The 18,821-nt window shown below is 40.8% G+C and overlaps 1 protein-coding gene across 1 annotated transcript in view; it reads left to right on the top strand.

The window, feature by feature from the left end:
- Nucleotides 1-18,821, top strand: part of LPP (LIM domain containing preferred translocation partner in lipoma) — a 680,107-nt gene that overhangs the window by 228,338 nt on the left and 432,948 nt on the right. Inside the window, exon 6 of the mRNA XM_008151584.3 lies at nucleotides 4,794-4,995. Within this exon, the coding sequence (XP_008149806.2) occupies nucleotides 4,803-4,995 (193 nt within the window). The 5' untranslated portion in view covers nucleotides 4,794-4,802. The remainder of the gene's footprint in view (nucleotides 1-4,793; nucleotides 4,996-18,821) is intronic.

The following is an 18,821-nucleotide window of genomic DNA, read 5'->3' on the forward strand; positions in this document are numbered from 1 at the left end:
TCAAACCCATTTGTCAAAATGAAGGGCTATAATGAAGCTTTCAGAGAAGAAAAACACTATAGAATATTAGAGCTGATTGGGACTTTACTGACATTCATTTTGCAAATGAGTATCGTTTCTTATTGAAGGTCATTCTGGCAGAGCTGAGACTAGAACTGGGGCCATATAAGACTATCCTATTTGTTGCCTTCCTTGGATCCATCCTTCATGGATTAATTTTCCTTACCTGCAATTTTCACTCTTATTACATTCCTGTTCAAAGATAAAAGTTCTAGCTTCTTATTTCTCTATATAAGACCTTTCATGCACAAGCTTATTTTATCTTCCAAAACTTTTCCCTAAGTATTCTCCATGAGCCCCTCATTTTAGTACAAGTGGGCTGCTCCTTGCCTCACAGAAATGCCTTGTTTCTTCCTTGAGTTCACTGTAATTCCAGGCATTATCCCTGTTGCTTCATTTACCTTTTAGAACCATCCAGCTTTCAAAGTCTGTGTTAAGGGCTACCCCTGTCAACCATGTGCTGGCTCCTGCGACATACCCTGATTTTTTTGTATGCTTTATGTTTTTTGTCTTTCTCTTGTCACGTATACAGTAAATATATCTTCCTCAGGTAGGCTTTAAGCTTCTTGAGAACAGGATGGAATCTGATTCACCTGAATACAGGATGAAAATTTGACTTATCTCAAGCTCCAGTGCCAGACACATAAATATATTCATTTATTAAATTAACAGACATTTGTTTTTGAGTACCTATCATGTATTATGCCCGGGGATTGGAGAATGATAATTACTTCTCCTCTCAAGGATTCAATAGTTTACTTTGAGATACAGAGGAACAGAGAGGCAGAGTGATGTGTGATGAGTGTGGCAACAATGTAGTATTCCAGGTGCCGTAGGAGTGCAGTAAAAGGGTGTGTAACTTGAACTGGAGGATGGAGAACAGGGATTATGTCTTTAAGGACTAATAAGAAGTGATGCTCAGGATCTAAATGATGCATCATAGATAGACATCATTTTTAATAGAGAGTTAGCTTGGTTGAAAGGGAACAGAGATAAAACACAATATTCAGTGGAATTTCCAGCAGAATGTAAGTGCTGAGAAATGACCTCAAAAGAAGCGTAACACCTATACAATTATAGAAGTTATTGGAAATATGACTAAGATCTATTATTTAAGAAATTGTTATATCTAGATGACTTTTCAATGAAATCTGATAAACCTTTAAAGATCACATAATTTCATTCTCATCATTAAACTAATATAAAGAGTAGAAAAGGATGAAAAACCCTCATATCTAAACTTAGTAAAAATTAGTAAAGCAAGTAGAGAAAGACACTACAGAACAATCTTACTTATGATTATATGTACAAAAATATGTAAAAGATATCCTTTTAATTCATTGACACATCAAAACACTGCAACTGAGATTGAGTAGGATTTTTTCTAGAAGTGCAAAGCTTGTTCAATTTCTGGAAATCTAGCAACATGATTCAGTATATTGCTAAATTAAGGGAGGGAAAAAGAGATGATATATTAGTGGACGTTAAGGTAGGTGATAGATTATAGAAAGGGATGAGTAACCAAGGAGATAAGCATTCATTCACTCAGCCATTCATGCATAGTATATTTTCTAAGAGCTTCCTAACCAGGCAGCCCCGGTATAGTGAGACCACTGAGGAGCTTGCAGCTTATTAAAACAGATCAGCAGGTAAAAAAAAAATAGCTTCTGTGTGGACTGCTATAAGTATGAAACAAATACCAGAAGATCCTAGAATTAAGCTACTCATTTTGGGGATAAATTTTTATAGCATCAGAGACGTTTGAGCTGGGTCAATATTTTTTTTAAAAAAGGCAGTAAAATGACATTGTAGCAGTGAGCACAACATGAGCAAAGTTCAGGGTCATGAACATTCATTATTAATCCTGGGAATGGTGTCATTGGACCACTATTGACATTCTGAAGAATGATAGGAGAAGATGCTGTGAAGATAATCTGCAACAGAGACTTGGCCAGACTTGGCCAGATTCTGAGGAGGTAGATTCCTCCATGGGGAGGGGCAGTGTCAGGGTAATAGATGGTGCTGTAGAAGGCGGAAAAGATGGTGGAGTCAGTCGTTTCCATATAGATGCTTAAATTTACATTGTTCACACTCTCCCAGAAGGATTCCACAGTCAGCTGGCAATGTGGGATTGCTCTGGAAATGTGCTTCTTTGCTTTCAAAATCACTGCATCCTATATTAACCCGTTATTTAAAAGTTTCCATTTTGGAATAACTGTAGAATTACAGAGAAGTGGCAAGGATGATATTAACCCACTTAAAAATGTACAAATAAAATTTATACTACAAAACTGCACTGTGCATTAAAATCCCCAAACCTTTATTGTACTCTACTTGTTCCCCACTTATACTCACTTGGGTCTTGTTGAAAGCAGAACAGACTCTTTTATCCCTTTTTAGTAGAAGACCAAGAATCAATTTAAAAATTAAAATAAATAAAAACCAACATTAGTGTTTCTCAACCCTGAGAGATGGGTGTGGTTTTGGTCTTTTTTTTTTTTTTTTTTCTTTTAATCTCAAATGATTCTAAATATGCATCTAGGTTTAAGAACCATAAGTAAGCCAGCTGTTCAAGGGTGTTTTTATACATTGGTTTTATACTAGGCCCTGCAATGATGATTTAGGGATTTGTAAATTATGCTCCCTGCCCTTTCCAGGGTCTCACCATTTAATGAATGTATATGTGCACAGCGTGTGCACAGGATACAGGAGGGAAGAGGAAAAGAAAGGCCCTGTAACCAAACAGAAAAGTCAGTGTCTGGCTTCAGTAACAAATACCTTTTGATTGTCAATTTAAAGTCCTTCTCAATTGATATTAATGTTATTTTCTTTTTTTTTAAATCCTCACCAAGATATGTTTTTTATTGATTTTAGAGAGAGGAAGAGAGAGAGAGAAATATTGATGCATGTGAGAAACATCAATCAGTTGCCTCTTGTATGTTCCCCTATGAGGAATCAAACCCTCAACCTAGCTATGTGCCTGACCAGGAATCGAACCCACAACTTTTTTGGTGTATGGGTCGTTGCTCTAATCAACTGAGCCACCCAGCCAGGTCAATGTTATAGTCCTTTATTGAGAAAACTATAACTGCGACAGTTTGCTCTCCTCCCTCTGAATAGCACTTTACAGTATATAAAGCACTTTAATATTATTATCTTTTTTTATTGCCATAAAAACTGGGAGGAGGAGTTGAGGAGGACAAGGTTTTTATCTTAATTTTGAGGGAGTGGAAGTACCTCAGGCACCTGATGGGGCCATGAAGGCTGCTCAAGATCTTGTCACTTATCCCTTGTGACCTGATGCTAACACCCAGGCAACACTGTACCTTTACTTTCCCATTTACCCCATCTCCCCATTTCCATTCCACGTGCTGAGGCATTTATTTTTTCCTGCATTTCTAATGCTCGTTGTCTTTACAGACATCTGGAGGTAATCATGTAGCCCTCTCAATTAATTCAGCTCAATTAATAAATTACTGGGTGGATTTGGGATTGGGGCGGGTGAGGATGCCTTCCGGGCCTCCCTGGGCTGGAGAGCTCTTGCAATCAGGCTTGGAGAGCTTTCCCTAACAGCAGTCACTGAGCTGAGCTCAGCCCCAGCCTGGAGGCTGCCTGCAGGGGTGATTGGCTCACTCTGACACAGGAGGCATCGTTTTTTCTTTCCTCACATGGTGAATTTTAATCTGATTAGAACAGCACCTGGTCTAGGCTGGTCTGCCCCCTCCTAGTTAAGTTTTTCTTAAAGGTCCAGTGTGGTATCAGTTCAGCATAGTTCTTCATAGGGCATTTTTTTGTCATGTGGAGCTGACCAGTGCATTACGGGTATTGAATACTCTGGCCCCTGGCCACTAAGTGCTAATAACTATCCTAGGCATAGTGGCAAACAGTGTTCTCATCCTCCAAGTTCCAAGTGCCCCTTGGTGGGGGACAGAATTGCACCTGCCAGAGGGACCATTTTAAAGTATCTTGCCAAGTACTTTTTATGCTCTGTTTTAAGAATAAACTTTCTGAGGTTCCTTAATGCCTCGACAAGTTTAAGCTACTCAAGCTTGCAGGCAAAGCTAACTGTGCTCTGGTTTCATTCCACATTTTAGCTCTTTTACTAGCTACTTTTTTTTTTTTTTTAATTCCTCCTCTATCCACACTAAATGTAAGGCCTGTGTACATGTAATTCTGCTAACATTGTTCAGGCCCACCCTCTACTCAGCATTTGGGCTCTGTCTGAAGGTCACTGAGTCAATGAGGTCTTCTGTTGCTAGCAAGGAGTGATCTTATTTTTTTCTGCAGCAACACATTTTTTTAATCCTCACTTAGATAACTTATCACCTCATTTAGGTACATATCACCATTTAATTGGTGTGATAATTATTTGAATAGATCATTAATAAAAATGAAGCTTTTTTTCAACCCTATTGGCATAAAATTCTCTTACCATAGAAACTCCTTCAAGTTAGGAATTATTTCTTATTTATATCTGTTGCCTGAGGAGTGCTGGACACTAACATAGGTACCTGTTAGGAAAGAGGTATTTAAGATTAGTTCATCAGAGTGCTCAATTTTTCTTCTCTTCTTCTTCCCCTCTTTCATCTTCTCTCTTCTTTTTTCTTGTCAGAGAGCTTTTTCAAGATTTTATTGAGTACAGATTAAAATGAAATAACAATGAATTAAGTTATGTTGCCTCATTTTCATGCTTCCATAAAAACAACTGCATTTGTTTTTTTTTTTAATTTCAGATTCCAACAATGTCTCACCCATCTTGGCTGCCACCCAAAAGTACTGGTGAGCCCCTAGGCCATGTGCCTGCACGGATGGAGACCACGCCTTCCTTTGGGACCCCCAGCATTTCAGTGTCTACACAACAGCCACCCAAAAAGTTTGCACCAGTAGTTGCTCCAAAGCCCAAGTACAACCCATACAAGCAACCTGGAGGTGAAGGTAAGTGTAGGTATTTCAGAATTGGGTAGCCAAAGTGAGAGGGAGAACTCAATATAATAAAAGTGATTGACAGCACAATGAGTTGGATAAAGGTAGCTCAAAAATTTGTAGTGTGTTTCTTATAGTTGGTTGACATCTAAGAACACCTAGGAACCATCTAAGCCAACTCTTCTTTTAGGGTAAAGAGAGTAAGACCTCGTATATGGCTATGGTTACACAATAAGTTAGGGCTAGAGGCAAACTAGGACCCTGCTTTCTTCATTTGTAACTCACTGTCCTGTTGCATTATCCTCTACTCCCTCCTATTGTCCTGAAGAAATGTGTCTACCCACCAGTGGACTTTACCCCTTACCATTGGACAAGTGTCTCAAACTGCCATGTACTCTAAAGGGAAACCCACATGAAATGAACTTAATAAGACACCTAGAATTGGTTTGCCTTCTCTGGCTAATTTTTTCCTCCTCTAAGCTGCTATAGGATAAAGTTATCTAGAGAGCTCTGTGAGATCTGTATTTGGAGAAGCACGCTGAGCAATGTGAGTGAAGCCTTGCGTTAGGGGTTTTAATAGCAGTGCATTCAGTTTACATCAAGTGGAGTTTGGAGATCTATATGAGCTTAGCATCCTAGGCATATATGTATGTGCACATTCAACCTGCTAAACCCCATAGGAAGCACAAAGAATGCCATATTGTCTGGATGAAGTGATGCCACATTTAGCTAATCAATGTCAGTAGTTCATGAAACAATCTATACTAATAAAAGGGTAATATGCTAATGATACCAGGAGACCTCCCGGGAGACCTTCTGGATGCCATTCTGGACAAAGCCATGGTGGCGGGGCTGAGGCACAGGTGGTTAGGGGTGATCAGGCCAGCAGGGAAGGGCAGTTAGGGGTGAGCAGGCCCACAGGGGTCAATTGGGGGCGAGCAGGCCAGCAGAGAGGGGCAGTTGGCGGAAATCAGGTCAGCAGTGGGGGCAGTTGGGGGTGAGCAGGCCGGCAGGGGGGCAATTGGGGGCAAGCAGGTTAGCGGGGGGGGGGGGGGCAGTTGGGGGTGAGCAGGCCGGCAGGGGTACAATTGGGGGCAAGCAGGTTAGCGGGGGGGGGGGCATTTGGGGGTGAGCAGGTCGGCAAGGCAGGCAGTTGGGGATGAGCAGACCAGCAGGGGGCCAGTTGGGGGTGAGCAGGCAGGCAGGGGGCAGTTGGGGGTGATCAGGCCAGCAGGAGGTGCAGTTGGGGGCAAGCAGGTTGGCAGGAGGGCAGTTGGGGGTGAGCAGGCTGGCAAGCAGGGCAGTTGGGGGCGAGCAGGCCGGCAGGGGGTGGCAGTTGGGGGCAATCAGGCCATTAGGGGGGTAGTTGGGGGTGATCAGGCCAATGGGGGGGCAGTTAGGGGTGATCAGACTGGAAAGGGGGGCAGTTTGAGGTGATCAGGCCAGCAGACAGAGTGGTTAGGGGCGATCAGGCAGGCAGGCAGGTGAGTGGTTAGGAGCCAGCGGTCTTGGATTGCGAGAGGGTGCAGGCTGGGCTGAGGGACACGTGCATGAATTTCGTGCACCGGGCCACTAGTGTGTTATAACTAACAAACAAAAGAACATTAGACTTCTGGTTGCTGAGATAGATGCAACAGTGAAAGAAGATTCATCCCCCCTTTCTCTATTTTTTTCTTCCCTCTCCTCATCCTGCTTTTTCAAAAAAAAAAAAAATTACCGTATTCTCTTTAGGATGTTTTACTTCCTTCTTGGATTATATTAGTGTTTTTCTTACAGCATTTTTGCGTGAAATCCTTTCACACTCTGTGATAGAGTTCAGCCTCTCTTTTCTCATTTTAGTTCTCTCCCTGCCCGGAGTCAACACTTTACTAGTCTGTTTGTATTTTAGGACTGAAGTCAGAACCCTGGCCCAGATGACTAGCTGTATAAGGGAGCTGGGTGCTTCGGCAGATGGTGGGGAGGTCAGGCACCCCCATGCACATGTGAGCTGAGGCTGTGGGTCTTTTGGCATCTTTTTTCCAGAAAGTGCAATGTCAAGACCATCAGAGAGCTTCTGTGGAAAAACAATAAACGATGCTATTCCCCACCCAAGTGCCTGAAGTTACATTGGCCTTGCAGGAGGTTGCCACTTTGCAGTTAATCAGGACTCCCTGGAACTGGTTTTCTTTGCCTCATTGTTCTTCAGTGATTGCAGAACTTAGGAATGGGATCTGGAAGAGAATCCCTCCTCCCAAGGACAAGAAGAGCCATATGTTGGCTTTCACATTTTTTCTCAATATTTCCCCAGGGGGATTGCTATTTTGTCTCCTAACTTTTGGGGAGAGCTAAAATGGACCTCCCTCTAATATGAAAGGAATAAAGACAGAGTCCCTTATTGAGTAGGAGACAAATGTGTGAGGAAGTCTTAGTGGGTATGGGTATGACATTCGATGCACAACCAATATAGGGGGCAGGTCCTATATTAAGTGTTGGCTAATAAATGACATGCAGCAGAGGGAGGAGAGCTGCATATAATGGTCTCCCTTAGACTCCTTCACTCTGAATGCTATGAACTGTGGTGAGTTAGCTCTTGGGTGACTCCCCCTGACTTGAGCTGCCCCACCTTCTTTACTGCACTGTGTGAAATTCACATACTGTCTCTCTTGTTCTCTAGGGACACTGGTGTAATCTGATACACTGACTCTCTTTGCTCAGCTCTTTGCTTTTTCTTAACATGCTATTCCACACCTTTTATCACTTATCAAAATCTTACTTGAATCACCTTCTCCAAAATGTCTAGGCCTGGCCTAGATCAGAAGTAATCATCACTTCCTTCCTGGGTTCCCACATATGTCTTACTCTATCAAATTTCTACTTTGATTATTTCTCCTGCTCTTACTCTGTCAGACATTGAACATGTAGTCTGAGGCACTGTGCTTTTTCATTGTCATTCCATTGCCTTCTCCTATAACCCTATGTAGTAAGTCTCTTTTTGCATAAAGAAATGTAAGCTTAGAGAGGAGAGACGTCATTCTGTATGGTTTCGTGGCTAAGTTTTTGAAAGGAGACCATTGTCCTTACCCAGCATGCTACACTGCTTGTCCTATTCATGGCAAATGTGGCACTGAGGCCCCATATGACAGAGATTCTTTCCTACTTCCTTGTGAGAATGCAAGCTTTGTTTCCCCATTTAAGCAACAAGACATGGTTTCTCACTCGTCCTTATGTTCCTCTTGGCTCTTATTATGCTACTGTGTTTTTAGTAGAACGATTGTGTATGGTCAAATGTATGTCTGTATGTTCTTATGTATGTATATATTTGGATGGGTGGCGGATGGCGGATGGCTGGATGGATGAAGGCAGCACTCAGTGCTTCTTTTACTACAATAAACAGTTTGAAATATGGGATCCTCATGTGAAGCAGCTCTGCCTCATTTAATTTCTGAAGGTTTGATTCTTTCTTGCAATTCTGCCAATCTCTCTCTCTTTTTAATATAACCTTTTTTTGAATACGTGAAGGAAAAAAACATTTCCCTTGCATACATACATTTTAAAGACAAATATGGGGAAAGGTTTATGGATATTCAAACTTTTTAAAATGCAGCTTCATCTCTTCATCTGTGGTATATTATGACATAATATTTGTTAGAAGTACAAGAGTTGCTTTACTTTATATTTAATTTAAATGTTAGTGCATTCTTCGTTACTCAAAACATTTTTATAATTCATGCTATTTTTGCTTAAATTTTTATACATTTGAAAGTTTTTATCTGTTTTCTTTTTCATTTATGTCCATTTAGAATGTTCTGTGCCATTAGTGAAATCCCCAGAGAGCAGGTAACAGTTTTTATTTACAGGGTGAATGGATTGTGCCATGGTCTTATGCCTCAGCTCTCACTATCTTTTGCTGTTAACTTATATTCTCCTGAATTTCTGTCTCATAGTCTTTTTATTTATAGCTTAATTCAGAGGTTGACCTCCAAGAATGCAATAGAAAATATAAAAGGATAGGACTAATAGAAGTCACATGGTCCACCTTTTCCTGGTATAAATGTGAGAGCAGTAATGCAGAGTATACATGATTTGCTCTAGATGCACAGTCTGCTCAGGGCCGAGTTGGCACTAGACCTCAAGTACTCTCTGAGCCCAGCATTACCCCGGACCTTGTATTATATTTTAGTGAGGTCCCTTTTTCACCATGCCGCAACCTCTTTATGCATCTCCTGCCATTCTTATCATCTGTCTTCTAATTGACTTACTTGGGTATGAAGCTTTCTGCTTTAGCAGACTCAGGGCTTACTCCCAACAGCACCAAGCAATGTGCCTGACACATATTAGGTACGCAATGTTTGAGATGATAGTTAAGTCACAGAAACATAAACCTGTTTATCCAGGCACACGTTCTAGCTTCTCAAATACTTACTAAGCTTTATGGTTCTGCAGCTCAACCTCAGTGTTAGAGTTACTTTTAGCCTCCTTTACTCATTCCTGGAGCTTTTTAGCCCAGGAGTTGCTTCACTGCTACCTTGAAGTTACCGATTACATTTCTCACCTTGGTTATTATATCTGTCATCTCTGGAGTTTGCTTTCTCATTTTTTAATTCTGACTGTGAAAGTGGAAAAGTACCCACATTTTCCCACATCAACTTATATTTATATACCATATGTTATAATTTTCTTTTATAAAGTATTCTGTGTATAATATTACTCTAAAGGGCTTTGGCACACTTAAGAGTTGGGGTGTGATTTTTCTCCCCCAGTTAGTAGCATTTTAGGCCTTAGGGTTCTTTTATTTTACTACCATTGTTCACATACTTTTCATTGATATATATATATTTAACAGCTTGTGTCTCCTTCCCTGTTTGGAATGCATTTCCAAATGCCTTTTTGTGTCCTGTACTATGTGCTTATGAGTACATATATATAATACTGAGTATATGTGCTTATGAGTATATATATATAATAATGAGTATATATATATATATATATGAAGTTTGTCTTCATACAGATTTTTCCATGTTAAGTGTCTTTGTCATTTTTCTGGGATGGTTTGGGTATGTATGTATGGTTTTGTTTCACCTTCTATTGTAGACTAATGAGGGCAACAGGATGATGTGATTTTTCTTTTGGTCTTAAAGGTACTAGTCAGTAGTGTTCTTTATTCTGTAATCTGAATCTCTGACATCTTTAACTCAAATTTGCAAACAAACAAACAAAAAAACACCCCCAAAACAAAGCCTTAACCTTTGGTGGCAGAACAGGGCATAGATCTTTCTTACCAAATGAAGTGAGATTTCCTACTTTACTTATACATTATTTTCTTGAGGATTTTGAAATTTACCTGTCATTTTTTATCCTTTATTACAATAGATTACCATACCGAATTATTTGTAAAGTTGGCAAGTTTGTAAAGTTGGAGTTGTCTTGTGGCCTGGAGTTGACTTTTTCCAATCTCTAAATTTTTAAAAACATTTTAAATGTAAGATTTTTGAAAAAGTAAATCCACCGAGTACAGACTCAATTGGACCCTTTCAGTATAATACTTTTGTATTTGTACAATTCTTTATAGTTCATACTGTGCTTACATAACGATATCATTCAATTCTCAAAAGAAAATTCTTACTCCAGCTCTCTGAATTAGGTGGAACAGATGTTACTTCCATTTTACTGAGTGGTAACCTACCAGAAGTGAAATAACCTATTCAGTAACCACATAGCTGATAAAATAATAGAGCTAGGCTTTGCTCTTCATATCTAGGACTCTTGATGATTTTAAAGGGTTCCATTTATTGGAGATTGGGCTAGATTGCCTTCTTCATTTTCATTCCAGTATGTTATGATTCCAAGATCCATTTTTTCAAATTAATTTCAAAATGGTTGCTCTTTCCACATGCTATTCCTACAAATATTACCTTCTACATAACTATATAATATAAATAAGGCACCTGTTTTCCATTTTTGCCTCCATTGCTTCATCTAGACCTGTAAAGGCAGGTGAGATTGGAGGAATGATTTCTATTAAATGAAGGAGATCTTATTTTATTATTATTTTTTGTTGTTAATCCTTACCTGCGGATACATTTTCCATTGATTTTTTAAAAAGAGAGTGGAAGAGAGAGGGGGGAGACAAGAGAGAGAGAAACATCTATGTGAGAGAAACACATCGATTGGTTGCCTCCCTCATGTGCCCTGACCCCAGGGACCAGGGATTAAGCCTGCAACCAAGATACATGTCCTTGTCCAGAATGGAACCCTTGTCTTCAGGCCTTGGCCTGATGCTCTAACCACTGAGAAAACTGGCTAGGGCAATGAAGGAGATTTTTACTGGATCTCTATGTGCATTGTTGCTACCCTAAGGTTATTAATCCATTCCATGAAATGGAAAGTGCTAGTCATTGCTGATTTGGAATAGGCATAGTAACTAGAACAAAATGCCACTGTAAACAACTGAGTCTCCTATGATGGAGGTGACAGCCAAGCTTATTTCCTTTCTGCATTCATGCCAGGGCCATTTTCCATGCCTTCAGCACAAAAAACTTTGAGCAGAAGAACTAGGAAAGAGTTTGAAGTCTATCTAATCCAGTTCTTTCACTTGCTGGACATGGAAACTCAATAGGGAAGGGAAGAGAATGGCTTCCCAAAATTATCCAAGAGTTTGGGACTCAACTAGGTCTAGACCCCAGCTTTCCTAAATGTGTTCATTCCACTGTATCTCTTCTCTCTCAAATGGATGAAGCAAGATTGGGGCTTGGTTCCTAGGAATTCATGAATCCTGAATCATTGATACTTGGTGGGGAACTAGCCATTAGTGATGTGAAGTCATGTAATCTGGTTAGACAGGACGTGTGTTTTCTCAACAGATAGCTAAAACATGAGGGAAATGGATGGCCACCTCTGGCATTGTAATTAAGGACATAATTTGGAATGGATTTTTCCCTACCATTTTTAATGTTGAGCGTACAGGTCAATTTGGTGCTGCTTCTCTAATTATAGTTAGTAAAACTTTTTTTTTTTTTAAACTGGAGTAATTGGTAGTTGAAAATGAATGAGAACTGTGAACTCTGAACAGTGATACTTAAATATTTAGACCTGTGGTGTGCTCTCCAATGTTTGGAATCTCAGCCTCTGTTCCCTGCCATGAAAGGGAATCTGGACTGTGAATTTGGAGGAACAAATGGGAGATGTCTTCTTTATGTGTCCTGACAGTTCTGTTACATTGACAGCAATCACAGAAGAACAATTGAAGTTTCTCATATGTTTGTTTTAATTATGCATGGACTGTCACGAGTACAGTCACAAAGTCATTGAAACATCGGGAACTCTAATGGGACTTGAACTTGACTGGCTGCCCCATTTTTCATTCAGGGTAAGCAGCTTGAGACTCACCTATCACTGTGGTGAGCAGCACATGAATTTTAACTTTCAGAGCCTCAAGAGGGCAAAAGGACTAGCTGTTATTCATTATAGGGTCAGGTATTAATTATATGTGTTTGATCTTTATCTTGCATATTCCTGAAGAGAAAAGAACTTGTGTTTCTTTGTGTGACATCAAAGATTACCAAATATTCATAGGCCTTATTAACACTTAAAAGGGCCAAGGTTCAGCATTGACTTGATAGGACATTTACATTCAAGCCTCAGTTTCAACCACTTGACCTTGGACATAACACTTTACTATTCCACAAAACCTTCATTTATAAAATTAGTTGGTAGTATTAATTATATGTTTTTTAGTTTCTTTTTAATTTTAAGAAAAGCAATTTTAAATACAATGTTACATGCAATAAACCTTAATATTTCAAGAAAAATGATCTTCAATATAATAATGTTACATGCGATCTATATATATAAAAGCCTAAGTGACCGTCACAACCAAAACAACCAAACGGATGACCGAACAGGCTGTGTGGGGCGACCAGGTTGGCAGGGGGGTTAGTGAGGACAATCAAGTGACTGAGCAGCAGGCTGCATGGGGTGACCAGGGTGGCAGGAGAGGTAGTCAGGGGTGACCAAATGACTGAACAGAGGGATGCGTGGGGTGACCAGGCCGGCAGGCAGGTTAGTGATGGCTGACCAAATGACTGAACAAGCAGGCTGCATGGAGTGACCAGGCTGGCAGGGGAGTTACTAAGGGCTGACCAAACAACTGAGCAGCAGGCTGTGTGGGGAGACCAGGCCGATGGTGGGCAGTGAGGGGCAACCAAACGACTGAACAGCAGGCTGTGGGGGCAACCAGGCCTTTTGGGGGGGGTAGTTGGGGAGACCAGGCTGGCAGGGGGGCAATGAGGGGCAACCAGGCCAGCAGAGGGGGGCAGTGAGGGCCATACAGGCCAGCGGGGGGTAGTTGGGAGCTACCAAGCCAGCAGGGGGGCAGTAAGGGGCGACCAGGCCAGCGGGGGGGGGGGGGGGGCAGTTAGGGGTGACCAGGCTAGCAGGAGGGGCAGTTAGAGGCAATCAGGCAGGCAGGCGAGTGAGCAGTTAGGAGCCAGTGGTATCGGGCCTAAACCGGCAGTCAGCCATCCCCCGAGTGAGTCCTGGATTGGAGAGGGTGCAGGCTGAGCTGAGGGGACACCCCCCCCCCCCTGTGCACGAATGTCGTGCACTGGGCCTCTAGTAAACAATACTATCTCAAGAAAAACAATTTTAAATATGATAATGTTTTATGCAATAAACACCAATTATTCAAAAAAAATGATCTTACATATAATAATATTACATGCCATAAACATTGACCCTTTGCACTCGCTTGCTTTTTTCTCGATTCCTTTATTCTAATGCTAACCATGTCGAGTCACACTCGACATCCGAGTGCAAAAGGTTAATATTGCAAGAATAAAAGGATTTTAAGTATAATAATATTACCGAAACTGTACTAACATAGTATGATAACACAAATTTGTAGGACATATTAAAATATGCAAATAGCAGGATTACTTCTATTATATTCTAGTATATCACCCCTCCACCCCCCCCACCCCCGTCCCCGTCCCAGTCCCCGGCTCTATTTTTGTTCATCAGTTTATGTCCTCCCCCCTCCCTCCCCCCAAAACCATCTTCAGGTGTGGCAAGAGTTTTTTCAACAGGGTGGGGTACTTGCTTCTACCTAGAGTCTAATTGTTTCTTTTAATCTCTTAAGTGGCCTCAGGGCAAGGTGTTTTCCAATAGGGTGTGTCCACTCTCTTCCCGCAGGCAAGGCAGATGTCTATGTGGGAAAGATACCCTCCACTATGTGTGGGATGACTCAGCCCAGGAAACTTGGGGTGTCTACCTTCTGAGCTCTATCCCCTAGTCCCTAGTCCTGGGTTCTGCTCTCACAGCTCCAGTCCACTTCACCCTCCCTCTTACAGAACACAAGGTAGTGGCTCCATGGGGAACTCTTGTGCATTGGCCCTTTAAAAGGGTGCCCAAACTTTCAGCTGGTACTCCCTGGCAGACAGCACCCCACTGCTTTTCACAGCTAGATGTTATGTGGGTATCCTCCTCAGTTTGGTGCTCTCTGCTGGGGAGCCCAGCTTTGGGATTAGATCCCAGAGTTCTCAGTGGGCCCCCCCCTGTCCCCCCCGCCAGCTAAGATATCTCTGGGACTTCAGTTGCCATCTGTGGGTGCCTGGCCAGCCCTTTCGCACCTCCACCCCTCATATCAGTCTCTATGTGGTCTCCAACTTCAGTCCTTGTGTATCAGGGTTCTCTCCTGTGAGTTTTCCATTGATTATTCAGGAAGCCTTTCTGTATTTCAGTTGTAATTGCAGCTTGTTCCTGGGAGCATATCCCTGCAGCATCTTCCTACTCTGCCATAATTTTTAATGTCCTTAATTATCTTATAAGATATTTTGATGATCAAATACAACAGTGAGTGTGAAATGTTTTATAAATCACCCTGGCCCATTGACTCAGATGATGGAAGCATTGTCCCATACACCAAAAAGGTTGCTGATTCCAACCCCAGTTAGGGCACATGCCTAGATTGCAGTTCGATCCCTGGTTGGGGCACTTACAGGAGGCAATTGATTAATGTTTCTCTCTCCTTTCTTCTCTCTCTAAAAAAACATATCCATATTCTCAGGTGAGGATAGAAAAAAAAAAATCTAATGCAACCATTTATTTACTAGATGAGACTAGTTAATTCACTAATATTTTTTAGGAGTTATAGGCCTTTGGAATGCTGTAAATAACAAGTCAAAATTGTTGAATACAGGCAAGAGTTATTATTCCAGTTTTGGAGGCTCAGAATGGTCAGGTTGCTTGTTCAGTATTATAGAACTGTAAGCGGCAAAGCTGAGCCTTGATCCTGTGGGTTCCTTCCATGGTTGCCACAGTTCTGTGTTACTGATGTGTTTTGGGTGACTTGTTTAGAAGCAACAGTGATAGAATTAGTATGTGTAAACAAATAGATTAGATATTTTAGAAAAAAATATAGTTTATGTATTGTTGAGAAGATCTCTTTCATCTGCCAGCTTAATTAATTGCTAAAATGAACTGATTGATAAGGTGGTGGATTTCTCATCTTTATCTGACTTCAGAAACTGTGAATAATACAATATTGAGTGGTGAAATGCTCTTTGGTCTTCTTTACTTTTAAATCATACTAGAGGCCTGGTGCACAAATTCATGCCTGGGTGGGGTCCCTCGGCCTGTCTGGCAGTCAGGGCTGGATAGGGGCCATCTTGTCCAGTGCCAATTAGGGCGGATCGGGGCCAGTAAGCTGGGGAAAGGGACTGCGGGAGATTGGCCGGCCACAGGAGGTTGGCTGTGGGAGCACACTGACCACCAGGGTACAGCTCCTGCATTGAGCGTCTACCCCCTGGTGGTCAGTGCGCATCATAGTGACTGGTGGACCAGTTGAGCGGTCGACTGGTTGTAATGGTCGTTTAGGTTTTTATATATATAATGTGCAACACTATTGTTGCCTAATATTTTAAATTTGATCAAACTTAATTTTTTTACAATAAAAATGAATATAGAACCACAATAAGATATATCCACGCACCTATTAGAACAGGAAAAAAAAATCATAAAACACGCTTCGAGAGAGGATATGGAGAAACTGGATCACTCATATATTTTGGCAGGAATGTGTAAAATGGGTTAACAATTCTGGAAAACTTTTTGGTAGTTTTTTACCAAAGTAAACATTTACTAAGCATATGATTCAGCAGTCATACTTCTGGACATTTAATCCAGAGATATGAAATGTTATGTTCACACATGAACCTGTATATGAGTGTTCATAACAACTTTTTCATAATGGCAAAATACTAGGAAAAAAACACCCCAAATGACCTTCAATGGGTAAATGTTTAAACAAATTCTGGTACATTCATATAGTGGAATATTGCTATTCATCAATAAAAAGGAATGAATTATTATTACATGCAACAGCCTGGGCTGACTTCATGGGCGTTATGCTTAATAAAAAGAATAAGTCAATCTAAAGGTTACATATACTGTATAATTCCATTTATAAAACATTCTTGAAACGACAAAACTCTAGAGAGGGAGAACAGAATAGTGGTTGCTAGGGGACAGGAATGGGGGATGGAGAGGGATAGGGAGTGGGTGTTCAAACCAAGAAAAAGCCACAGGGAGCCTTTTTGTGGTGGTGGAACAGTTCTCTATCTTGGTTGTATTGGTGGCTACATCAATCTGTACTTGAAATAAAATTGCAAAGAACTATAAACACAGTCAAATGAATTCAGGTTAAAAATGAAAACCAAATAAAGGCTAGTTATCAGTAATATAGTCATGTCAGTTTTCTGGCTTTGATATTGTGTTATATCTCTATCAGATGTTGCTTTTGGGAGAAGTAGAGTGAGCAGTACATGGGAGTCTTTGTATTATTTTTACAATTTCCTGTGTTTTTATTTTAAAATAAAAAGTTGAATAATAATAAGATCAATACATCATATAGATTTCTTCTCCGTCCCAACATGACACCTTGCATGCACACTAAATTGCTTACGCTATATTTTGAAGATCACTATTTTTTTTTAAAAAAAATTATTTTATTGTTGAAAATATTCCAAATAGTAGTACATATGTCTTCTTTTTTTCCCCATTTACCTTCCCCCAGCCTCCTCTACCCGCCCCCGCCCCCCCTCCCCCCCCCCCCGCATATTCCCCGCCTCTCCAACCCTCCCCAGCCTTCCCGCTGTAGTTTGACAGTATATTCGATGCTTCTTTGTCCTCGTGTCTATTTTTATTCATCAGTTTATAATGTTCTGAAGATCACTATTAATGTATGGTTTATACCGGCGGTTTTCAAAGCTGTCTAGTCATCAGAAAACTTAGGCGAACATTCATTTAAAAAAGAAAAACAATAACAACAATTTCTAGGGTTCCTCGTTGTTGTACAGAATCAGAATCAGGGCATGGCCCTAGGAACCTGCACTAAAACAAAAGTCCCCATATCATTCTGATTGATGCTTAACAAAAGCTCAGGAACCATTTATTTATTTCAATAACTCCAGCATCCAGTGTTTTAATGCCGTAGAACCTTCTTCTCCAAGTCCTATCTGTACACACTCTCTGCTTAGTTATTAACTATGCTTTGAAAGTCTTATACATCTTTTATCTTATGAACAATGTAGAGATTCAGGGACTAAAATCATCCTTCATGTTGCTATAAGTTTCCTCTGTGCTTTCATCGTAAACACCAGTTTTCTGTGCATGTTGTCCCAAGGAATTTTAATTGGGATCCAAAAGAAGAAGTAAATGTGTGTGCTTTTTAAAGATTCTTCTAGAATGCTTCTGCATTTTAGAGCACTTGCTATTGTATAACTTCAGGTAGCAATGCCTGAAATCTCAGCTGATTTTGGGTCATGGCAGGCCTATGTAAATCATCTATAAATGGATTCATTATGGATATTATAAAAATAAATCTGACACCTGAGCCTTTGGGCAAATATACCATATAAAGAAATCATGCCCTGGAACAATGGTTGACCTTAAGAGCTGCAAAAGAAAAAAAAAAAAAATCATGGTAATATATTTTTATCATCCGTCCTTAAATTTTCTGTAGTCAGAAACTGGACAGCTGAGCACAGCACCCGGCACAGGTCCCTGAGACATGACACCTCCAGCCTCCTAGCACTTTGACATTCCAGCCTTCTCTCTTATTATCCACTCTTTACATTGTTCTGTATGTTGCTGTTTTCAAACAGAAATGACAGCCTGCTAGTCAAAGTAGAAATATAATAGCCACCATCCCCTATAAAGTCCCATTCTGTAAATTAGGTGCCATAAAATAAAATGAAGTAAGTGATGTGGGAGGAATTGGGAAAAGCGGCACAAGGGAGGGGACATCTGAGCTGAGTTTGGAGAATGAATTAGTGTTAGCCAGGCAGGAAATGGCAGTGGACACCATGACACACCAAGCAAAGGAATCAGCATGTGCAAAAGCAGGAAAGATGCCTGTTCTGACCCTTGTCATTTTGGCAGTCATTTGTTGATGTCCTTAGGCAACTGGACTCCTGGGAGTAGCTTTGCAATATGAGCTGAGTTACTTCACCATGAGTGGACTCAAACATCCAGTGTGCTCTGAAAGATAGCTCTAGAATAGCTCCAGGAAGTTGGGTAGCTACAGAGAGGAAGCACCAAGAAGCAAGCGCATACCAATATTATCCCACCGGGGGCAAGCAGCACCTTCCTGGTGGTGGTCCTGGCCAGAAGGAGCATGCCTTTCCCCCCCAAGCATCTATCATGCTTGAAAATGAAATGTTTCTGTATATACAGATGCTAAAACAAAAACAAAAGCGCAAAAAAGCAATTCTCCCGAAACTAGGTCAAAGCAGCCTTCTTACCTAATCAAACACACCCCCTTAAGAATGTGAGATGTGAGCCAACTGGAAATTTTTATTTGT

Source organism: Eptesicus fuscus, chromosome 3 (assembly GCF_027574615.1).
Source record: "Eptesicus fuscus isolate TK198812 chromosome 3, DD_ASM_mEF_20220401, whole genome shotgun sequence".
NCBI lineage: Eukaryota > Metazoa > Chordata > Mammalia > Chiroptera > Vespertilionidae > Eptesicus > Eptesicus fuscus.